Source organism: Archocentrus centrarchus, chromosome 21 (assembly GCF_007364275.1).
Source record: "Archocentrus centrarchus isolate MPI-CPG fArcCen1 chromosome 21, fArcCen1, whole genome shotgun sequence".
Taxonomy (NCBI): domain Eukaryota; kingdom Metazoa; phylum Chordata; class Actinopteri; order Cichliformes; family Cichlidae; genus Archocentrus; species Archocentrus centrarchus.
In genome coordinates this window covers 3,170,001-3,180,764 of record NC_044366.1, presented here as the reverse complement: position 1 = coordinate 3,180,764, position 10,764 = coordinate 3,170,001, and the positions used below count along the sequence as shown (strand labels likewise).

General features: G+C 44.6%; 1 protein-coding gene across 1 annotated transcript; it reads left to right on the top strand.

Moving 5' to 3' along the window:
• The first annotated feature begins 1,817 nt into the window (after positions 1 to 1,817).
• On the top strand, positions 1,818 to 9,906 carry ddx18 (DEAD (Asp-Glu-Ala-Asp) box polypeptide 18). The gene is given in 15 exon segments (XM_030758009.1): positions 1,818 to 1,993; positions 3,806 to 3,979; positions 4,061 to 4,198; positions 6,347 to 6,482; positions 6,563 to 6,663; positions 6,758 to 6,957; positions 7,036 to 7,150; positions 7,420 to 7,559; positions 7,748 to 7,754; positions 7,757 to 7,908; positions 8,360 to 8,512; positions 8,626 to 8,739; positions 9,002 to 9,058; positions 9,146 to 9,323; positions 9,579 to 9,906. Coding segments are annotated over 15 exon segments (1,941 nt in total). The 5' UTR covers positions 1,818 to 1,863; the 3' UTR covers positions 9,725 to 9,906.
• Positions 9,907 to 10,764: the final 858 nt, after the last annotated feature.

Here is a 10,764-nt window from a genome sequence, read left to right as displayed (position 1 = left end):
GAGAGAGAGAGAGGGAGAGAGAGACAGAGAGAGGGGAGGAGGGCAGGAGAGAGAGACAGAGAGAGAGAGGACAGAGACAAGAGAGAGAGAGAAAGAGAGAGAGAGACAGAGAGAGAGGGGAGAGAGAGACAGAGAGAGAGACAGAGACAGAGAGTGAGACAGGACAGAGAGAGAGAGAGACAGAGACAGACAGAGAGAGACAGAGACAGAGAGAGGGAGAGAGAGACAGAGAGACAGAGAGAGAGACTGTTTAACTGTTTCTACCACAGACATCATTTCAGCATTAAAACACTTCCAAGTTCATCATTTCAATCTGTTCAATATATGTTTCTGTTTCTTCAAACCATTGAGATGAACGTAGAAAATAGTGACACTTTTCATGAACACATTTTAATATGGATTTTAAAGTTTTTAGTTGTATAAAGAAGACATTTCCAGTCTATTTTTGACAATAACAGAAAACTGAGCAACACAAACTGCCAACATAACTTCATTTCCTTCTGTAAGGCAGACAGGATGCTACGCTGCTCTTTTCCTTCTCCTGATGTGGGGGGCCGAGACCTGGATGAGCCCCAGTCTGTGGGCCCCACCACGAGCTTCGCCCCGCTTCTGTGTCCACGCCCACAGCCTCGGGTCACAGATGTCACGTCTCTGAGCCGTCCACTGAGCACACCCAAACACGACCTCCTGAACCAGTTCGCCGAGGTCATGCTGGCCGACATGCGTAAACATTTCTCAGTCTGTGGCTGAACTTCTGGATGTCCTTCATCCAGAAACCAGATAAGATGTGGACAGTCCCAAGCTCTGTGTCAGCCAGCTGAAGCTTGTTTGGGTTTCTGTTCTGAATAAAGAAACTCTTGTTTTCAGCCTCGTTGTCCTTTTTTCTGTATGAGGGAATATTTACAGCTCCTCTCGCTGTCCAGCAGAAGGAAACCTGGAGCTGTCCTTTTTGGACTGCAGCAGTTTATACACACAACTTCTGCTCCTTTTAATGAAGATTAATGAACATCACAACACATGAAAACAACCTGAATGTTTTATCTGCCAGCAAATTTATTTTTCATCTCATTATTTATAGATTTATGTGAGTTTTCCTTTCATTTACATAAATCCAGGGTGAACATTTGGAGCTCACACATTGTGACCCAGTGCTCTGCTCCAGCACACACGTCAGAGTTTCCAGTTTTATTTCTGCAAGTTTTGCTGAGCGGTTTGTTCTCCTCATTCACACTGATTCAGTGTGTAAATAGTGTTTTGCTGAAAAACAATTTCAAGAGTAAACTATAAATTTTTTTAACGTTTTAATCAACATTAGCTTGACTTTTATCCTTAAATAATATTGCAACATTTATCTCAAAATTTGACTTTATTCCCAAAATTAACAATAATAATTATTTAAAAAATCTAATATTTATTTTCTTAAACTGGTCCTAACACTTACATTCTGTGTGTGTGTGTGTGTGTTGTGTGTGTGTGTGTGGGTGTGTGTGTGTGTGTGTGTGTTTCTTATTTGCATGTTTAAAAAATAAAGTACATTTTAAAACCTGAACAAAGTTTTTGGTTTTTTTGTGCTGAATTGGAGAAGTTTCCTGGTAATAAGCATTAGTGCCTTAAATGATTCACAGTACGTAATAATTACTAATCCATACTTTTATATTATTTAACCTTTATTTCCTCTGAGGGGGAAGCAAATGTTTCACCGCTTTTAGTTTCTGTAAATCTTTTCTTTGAGGCATTATTTCGGCTGCTTTCCCAGAGTGTGGGGTCCTTTGTGATTTTCACTCAGGCACTGCTCACTGCTGCCCGTTTCCGGTCCACTGAGGGGTCCTGAGCGTCACTCACGTACGCACGTGTGTGGTAACCATGGCGGAGCTGCAGATGAAGCTCCTTCGTAAGAAGATCCAGAAGAGAAGCGAGAAGGACCGAGAGCGCAAACTGCAGAAGCAGCAGCGGAGAGCAGAAGCAGGTGGAGCGGCTGATGGAGCAGGTGGAGGTGAGTTTTTGAACGTCCTCGCTGCTGTCGGAAGCTAAGCTAACAGCTAGCTCCTCGCGCTCCGTTTCCGATGCTTTTACTCTTTTAACGTTTAAACCTGAGTTTGGACTAAACTGCGACTGCGCCCAGGTGTGCTCTCACCGTTTCTCATCTGCGCGCATGTCGCCCAGATTAGCTCCGAAGATTAGGATAGAAAAGCGTTTAGCTAGCACTGTGCTAACCGGGCTTCCAGAGGTTTCCTTTGACTTCATCAACAGTAAGCTGCTCATCATCAGTGTTAAACTCAATTCAGTTTTATTTATATAGTACCAAATCACAACAAACAGGCGATTCAAGGCGCTTTGCGTTGTAAGGTAAAGACCCTACAATTATTACAGAGAAAACCCAACAGTACCTCTGAGCAAGGACTTGGTGACAGTGGAAAGAAAAAACTCCCCTTTTCTTTTTAAAGAAACCTCCAGCAGAACCAGGCTCAGGGAGGGGCAGTCATCTGCTGTGACCGGTTGAGGCTGAGGGGGAGAGACAGGACAAAAGACACACTGACAGAGATTAATAATAACTAATGATTAAATGCAGAGTGGGGTATAAACAGAGTAAAAAGAGGTGAATGAAAAGAAAAACTCAATGCATCATGGGAACCCCGTGACCCAAAAATTACTCACAATGTTACAGGAGGCCAAAGTAATTCCATCCAGAAGTATCTGGTTTGACACCAAGATTTGTAGGGCTATGCAGTGCTTTCTAAAAATACTGCCTAAGGGAAGCATGTATAATGTAAATAGAATTGGTCCTAGCACAGAACCCTGTGGAACTCCATAATTAACCTTAGTGTGTGAAGAAGACTCCCCATTTACATGAACAAATTGGAGTCTATGAGATAAATATGATTCAAACCACTGCAGTGCAGTACCTTTAATACCTATAGCAAGCTCTAATCTCTGTAATAAAATGTTATGGTCAACAGTATCAAAGCTGCACTGAGGTCCAACAGGACAAGAACAGAGATGAGTCCACTGTCAGAGGCTGTAAGAAGATCATTGGTAACCTTCACTAATGCTGTTTCTGTACTGTGATGAATTCTGAAACCTGACTGAAACTCTTCAAATAAACCGTTCCTCTGCAGATGATCAGTTAGCTGTTTTACAACTACTCTTTCAAGAATCTTTGAGAGAAAAGGAAGGTTGGAGATTGGCCTATAATTAGCTAAGACAGCTGGGTCAGTGATGGCTTTTTAAGTAGCAGTTTGTTTACAGCCACCTTGAAGGGCTGATATTTAAGATTCAAGTATTAATTAATTGTGAGACTTCTTTAAGCAGTCTAGTAGGAATGGGATCTAATAAACATGTTGCTGGTTTGGAGGAAGTAACTATTGAAGATCAATTGGAGCGAAAGAGTCTAAACAATACCAGCAGTGCTGAAAGCAGCCGAACATGAAGATAAATGATAGATGTTATGAATAATTTTCTTCTCTAATATCTAAAATGTTATTTGTAAAGAAATCCATGAAGTCACTACTAGTTAAAGTGAAAGGAATACTCGGCTCTACAGAGCTCTGACTCTTTGTCAGCCTGGCTACAGTGCTGAAAACAAACCTGGGGTTGTTCTTATTTTCTTCAATTAATGATGAATAGTAAGATGTCCTAGCTTTACGGAGGGCTTTTTTATAGAGCAACAAACTCTTTTTCCAGGCTAAATGAGCATCTTCTAATTTAGTGAGACGCCATTCCCTCTCCAGCTTACGGGTTATCTGCTTTAGTGAGTCAATGGCTCTGCTCTTCTTCGTCAGTGTTTAACGCTCTTCTTCACTTTCAGTGGGTCTGAACTTGAATGGCCTCCAGGAGGAGGAGGAGGAGGTCCCCAGAGAACCAGAGGAGAACCAGGAGGAAGAAGAGGGAGCAGTGGAAGGAACCAGCACAGACGAAACTCCAATGAAGAAGAAGAAGAAAAAGAAAAGGAAGCAGCTGCCTGATGGTGCTGAACCTCCAGGTAACAGTTGGAGCGGTTTGTTCGTGTGACACCAACAGGTCTACGCTGTTGTCTTAATTAGTATCTGTGTTGTGATTGTAGCTGTGAAGAAGTGCAAAACTGTAAAGGCAGAAGAGGAGGAGGAGGAAGAGGCTGAAGTAGCAGATGAGAATGGAGAGACAGCTGCTGAGAAACCTGAGGAAGAGGAGGAGGAGCCTGAGCTGCCGTGTGGATTAACAGGTACTGAGCCAATCAGGTGTGCTGCCTGTGAGGCGTTCACAGCCGTGCTGCCTTCATGTGTTGCCCGTTCGCTGCTTCCATGGTGATACGGGTGTCAGCTGAGGCAGACAGAAACTCTTACGGTCGTCTCTGTGGGCGGAGTCAGCTCCCCCTGACAGGACGGCTGGAAGGACACTCTGATGTACACTCACTGGACACTTCATTAGGTACACCTGTTCAGCTAGGCCAGGGGTCCTCACATCCAGGCCTCGAGGGCCGGTGTCCTGCAGGTTTTAGATGTGTCCCTGATCCAACACACCTGAATCAAATGGCTGAATTACTCCTCAGTATGCAGTCAGGTTCTCCAGAGTCCTGCTAATGACTTCTATATTTGACTCAGGTGTGTTGAAGCAGAGACACATCTAAAACCTGCAGGACACTGGACCTCGAGGCCTGGACATGAGGATCCCTGAGCCAGGCCATATGGGAAAAAATTTTATAACAGAAATTTTTTCATATCAGTCTGTTGATAAATATCAGAGTATAAATGAAATCACTGCCAAGCTTAAAGGTTCCTTTTTACTCCTAAATGAAGATTAATTTTTATTTAAATATATAATTTTTGTCAGAGCATCAACATTTATGTCCTACAGTATATTTATTGTTGAGACATTCACTCAGCTGTGGCAAAATAAAATATAAAAAATTTAAAAGTGGCACAGGAAGTGCAGTAGTGTCCCAGTGAAGTGGGCAGTGAGGCTCAGAGGTGGATCAGATGTGGCAGTGAAGTCACATCTGTCCAGCTGTGTGTCTGCCCTCCGTGTGCAAAGCGCCGTCTGAGAGAACTGTTGGTAACGAGGGTCAGCGGCTTTAATCAGCAGCTTCAACCCAACATCGTCCGCTCGTGTTAAGTAGACAGCTGCACTCGTGATGTCACTGCGTAGCTTTGGTTTCTGTTGTGAGGCGTGGTGCAGGAGTCTGCGACTGTGCGTCCTCTAAAGGATGGCACTCCTTCCAATGGGAAGCGTATAGTCCGTGTTGTAGCTTCCTTACTGCCACAGTCTGCTGTGCCGAATTCCTCGGACCTTTTTTCCCGACAGTGTTCTCGTCTTTTGTCCGTCGGGTTGTTTTGTTCGTTAACGTTTTCTGTCGACATTTTCTCGTTTATCTTGCTCAGTCCTAACGCGCTGCTGCGTACAGCTGCGACCGCCTGAACATTTGTGTTGTCAGTCCAAACGTGGATGGGTGAGTTCTGTCCACATTATTTTGATCATGTCACATTTCTATAGAGGGAAGTTATTTCACAATAATTATCTTCATGGTTTTATCATCCAGCTTTTTGTTCAGCTGCTCGCTGATGCAAATATCTGTCATTGATAAACGTCCTGCAGAGGTAAAAACGCTGGCTGGTCTGATGAGCTTTGTATTGATGTAATGTTTTTGGCCCCTTTTTGAATCTGTGCCATGAACAATTGAAGCCGTTTTGAAGGCAGAAGGGGCCCAACCCGGCACTGGCAAGGTGTACCTAATAAAGTGTCCATTAAACAGATAAAACGTCCACTGTGGCTTTTTCAGGTGACTTTCCTGCGTTAGTGTCGGCCAGAAGTTCTGGGATTGACACAAAATTTGTTTCATACACTTTGGCGCCTTATTTTTTTTTTCTTTCTAGTGAGGAACGATTTTCATAAGTTTTAAAGACTTTTATTGGCAAATCAATTGAATGTAAAGAGTCGGTGTTTACTGTGTGGACCCTTCAGGACTCCTGCAGTTCTCTGCTGGAGATCTGCTTCTGGGTCAAATCCTGATTGATGGAGATCGTCCGATCGGAGCTCGCGCTGGTTCTGGGCTTCTGTGTCTGCTTTTGAAGGACTGACCATAGATTCTGGATCAGATTGTTAAGCTGATGATCTCAGAGCTGTTTGGTTATCACTTTTGCCGTGTGACACAGAATAAATGCACAGATTGCTCCTGGATCTTTGGAAGAAGTCGGTCTTTGAGTTCAGTCCTTAAAAGTAGCTGGATCAGCAGAAACCCACAAACTGGTGTTTTATTTTTTTATTTCTTATAATGATGATATTGAAGTGTTACAGCCCATACGCTGCTGGTTGGACATTGATTGGACTGCTTTCGTGTTGAGCTCTTATAAAAATGAAGTTCTGTCTGTTTCAGGGGCGTTCGAGGACACGTCGTTTGCCTCTCTCGCCAGCTTGGTGAGCGAGAACACACTGAAGGGAGTGAAGGACATGGGCTTCGAGCACATGACCGAGATCCAGCACAAAAGTATCCGCCCTCTGCTGGAGGGAAGGTGGGTCAGTCGTACTTTCAGACTTTGAGCTGCTCAGTAAAGGCGGCGTGGCTAACATGAAGCCCTCTGCTCCCCTGCAGGGATGTCCTGGCTGCCGCTAAGACGGGCAGCGGGAAAACTCTGGCCTTCCTCATTCCGTGCATCGAGCTCATCTACAAACTCAAGTTCATGCCCAGGAATGGTGAGCTGCCCTCTTGCTTTCCTCCTCTTCTGCACAGCTTCATCCTCCTGTTTCCACTCACTGACTCTAACTGCTCTCCTCCTCTTCCTCTCAGGCACCGGCGTCATCATCCTCTCTCCTACACGCGAGCTGGCCATGCAGACGTACGGCGTGCTGAAGGAACTGATGACGCACCACGTACACACTTACGGTCTGATCATGGGAGGCAGCAACCGCTCAGCCGAGGCCCAGAAACTCGCCAACGGCGTCAACATCGTGGTGGCCACGCCCGGGCGCCTCCTGGACCACCTGCAGGTGAGCAGAAACAAACGTCCCTGTTCCTCGTTCTTACCTTTAAGAGCATCGTATCAGTGGCTCGTTTTGTGTCCTCAGAACACACCCGGCTTCATGTACAAGAACCTGCAGTGTCTGATCATCGACGAGGCCGACCGGATCCTGGAGGTGGGCTTCGAGGAGGAGCTGAAGCAGATCATCAAACTGCTGCCCAGTACGTATCAGCTGATTTAACCCCAAATGAACCCAATGATGAGGGTGAAAAAACCTTCAGATCCACAGATGTTTACTTACAGGCCTGTCTTCATGTGTGGATTCATGCTTTAACCACATTGAATTGTTGGTGATTGACAAAATCTCTGAACATCCTCAAACACATTGAAGAACTGAATAAAGCTGATCTTGGATCAGACCCTAAACCCTCTGAGAGTCCTTCAAACTCAGTTGAAGCCTCTCACTCATCGTTTCTTTGCTTTCACTCAGAGCGGCGGCAGACGATGCTTTTTTCAGCCACTCAGACCCGGAAGGTGGAGGACTTGGCTCGCATCTCCCTGAAGAAGGAGCCGCTCTATGTTGGGGTGGACGACAACAAAGACAAAGCCACAGTGGACGGCCTCGAGCAGGTACCCAACCAACAGCTTTCCTATCCAGGAAAAACCCTCTGAGGTTTCAGCCAAACCCAAAAAAAACACACTTCCCTCCTTTCAGTGTTTTTTAAAATAATTTTACCCTCTGTTTTTAATCGGGGCACATTAAACAGAACTGTCACCTCCCTGTTTTTGCTGATGCAGTGATCGCTCTCTTGTTTCAGGGATACGTGGGTGTCCGTCAGAGAAGCGCTTCCTGCTGCTCTTCACCTTCTTGAAGAAGAATCGCAAGAAGAAGCTGATGGTCTTCTTCTCTTCCTGCATGTCGGTCAAATTCCACTACGAGTTGCTCAACTACATCGACCTGCCCGTCATGGCCATCCATGTAAGCCCTCCAGACACAGCTTCATCAGAAACTTCAGTTTTCAGGCCTCTAAAAATCAAAATCATTGAATTTTAAATTAAGATCATCTTCTTGAGCAGCTCTGGAGCAGTTTTTGCACTTCTTTTTTTTTTTTTTTTTTTTTTATTGCTGCTTTGATTTATGATTTTAGCATTTCTTAATTGTGGTTCTTATTAATTCAACTCCCCCCCCCCACAGAGCGTGTACTTCCAGGGGATTTGTACCACCTGAAGCTTTTACTCCCAGGAGGCTGAGGGGGGCACTGGCAGCTGACAGTGTTTTTATTATTATATGATTTTATTTATTTACTTTTTCTGGTGTTGCTAAGGAAGCTTTGTGCAGATCATGACTGTGCAGGAAAATGTCTGAGCTTTCACAGAGACCTGCAGATGCAGCAGTTCTGAGCTTTCGTTTGCTTCGTTTCACCTCGCAGGGCAAACAGAAGCAGACCAAACGTACCACCACCTTCTTCCAGTTCTGCAACGCCGACTCCGGCATCCTGCTGTGCACAGATGTGGCAGCTCGAGGCCTGGACATCCCCGAGGTGGACTGGATCGTCCAGTACGACCCTCCAGATGATCCCAAGGTCAATAAGATGTTTATTTTTGTATTTTACATGTATATACAGTATTTGTTTCACATGTTGGAGCAAAAGGTCCCAGAATAGGACTAACTTTTAGGTGGACTTTCCTCTCACAGGAGTACATCCACAGAGTGGGCCGAACCGCCAGAGGCATCAACGGCCGAGGCCACGCACTCCTCATCCTCCGGCCAGAGGAACTTGGCTTCCTGCGCTTCCTCAAACAGGCCAAGGTGAGCAGATCGTCTACCTGTACTGTTAAGTTAGGATTTGGCTCTGTGCTGCATTAGTTATTTAAATCTGTTGGAGGCTTTGTATTGGGTTCCTCCCACTGTGCCGTGGTGTCCCACAGGGCTTCGTTCTGCCCCCCCCCCCCCAATTTCAATTTGCAGCCCAGTTACATGGAAAACAAAATAGCTGTGATGAGATGTTCATGGGCACGGATGCGTTGTCCCCTGTGAGTCTGTCTGTATTTATGTGTTTTATCTCATCTAGGTCCCACTGAGCGAGTTTGAATTTTCCTGGACTAAAATCTCTGATATACAGTCTCAGGTGAGGAGGAAGCTGCAGTTTGCTGTCAGCAACATCTCATTAATGAAGCGCACTTTGGTGACTCGATCTCTGCCTGTCGTCCCTCAGCTGGAGAAACTGATCGAAAAGAACTATTACCTCCACAAGTCCGCCCAGGAGGCCTACAAGTCCTACGTGAGGGCTTACGATTCCCACTCGCTCAAACAGATCTACGACGTCAACACCCTGAACCTCCCCATGGTGGCGCTCTCCTTCGGCTTCAAAGTTCCTCCATATGTTGATCTCAGTATCCTTTGCTGCTTGTTTTTATGTGTTTTGCTTAAAAATATGAAAGTTGCAGAATTTCCCATCACGCGAGGTAAAAAAAAAAAAAAACAAGGTTTGTGTGAGACCAAAAAAAGTCTGCATGGTGCCATAAAAGGAAAAATAAGTGTGTAGCTCTCCCCGGTAAACCGTGACCAGCAGAGGATCTATCTGTTAACAGGTGTTTAATTATAAAAAAATTAAAAAATCTGTTCTCCTTAATTCAGCTTCTCTTCAGACGTGCACAGCAGCAAAGGAGCGAAGCTGCAGAAGCGCGGCGGTGGCGGCGGTTTTGGATACCAGAAGTCCAAAAACGTGCAGAAATCCAAAATCTTCAAACACGTGAACAAAGGAAAGAGCGACAGGAGGCAGTTCTCCCGCTGAGCCTCGCACCCCCCCCCCAAATCCCTCGAACTTCCTGCTCCTGAGCGAGCGGACTGAACTGTCTCCCCTCAGACGTCGTGTTTGTCATTTAAAAGATATTTTTGTAAATGTTATCAATTACCAGCTAAAAATTCTCTTTTCTTTATTGCATTTGCAGCATATTAAACCTCTAACAGGCTGAATATATCACAGTGTGCTTCATTCATATGATGGGATCAAACTAGGGTTTAATCCCGGGATCCGGGATTCCCGGGAAATGCGATCAGAACCATTTCCCGTTTCCCGGGAAACGTTAGACGGGAAACCGGGAAAAAAGTCGCGCGCGTCGATTTGACTTTCAGAAAGAAAAGAAAGCTTCAGAATGTTAAATTTAAGGAAATATTGAGAGAAGGGTTCGTTTAATGCGAAAAGCATTACTCTTCATTTCAGGCACGTTCAGCCTCCGTTTAAGGCTTCAGCCTTCATCGCAAGCGTTTTAATAGAGGTATTACACAGTTGTACTTTTTTCCTCTTTAATTTGTTAAAATCGTAGGCAATGTGTTTACCCTAAGGTATTTTGTATTATATAATTTTATATTATTATATATTGTTATATTGCATTATATAGCCTATAAAATATGCCTGCCCTGAACAATAAAGAAATATCTGTTTAACTTCGAGTGTTTCTTTTCCTCGTTTGCAGCCGCTTACTAACAACCATGAATTAGGATACGGGCCTAATGGGTGAAGAAATTATCATGAAATAGATTGCTTTAACATATTTCGCTTTTAAAATGGAGTTGAGTAAAATGTATATTTTTTAGGCTATAAGGATTGGCCAGTTTTTCAAAAGACGATTCACAGCGAACCTACTTTAACCCTCAGACACGGTGTTATAAATTTGCTGTTGCCAGAATGGCAATGACCAAGTCGTAGTGCATTACTCAAGGCCCTGTGTTATGCCATATTATAGTGTAGTACGGTAGTTAACTTTTCAATGACTATTACAGCGTTCCACTGGTGGAGATACAGTGTAACAGATGTCGCCACGACAGCGTGGC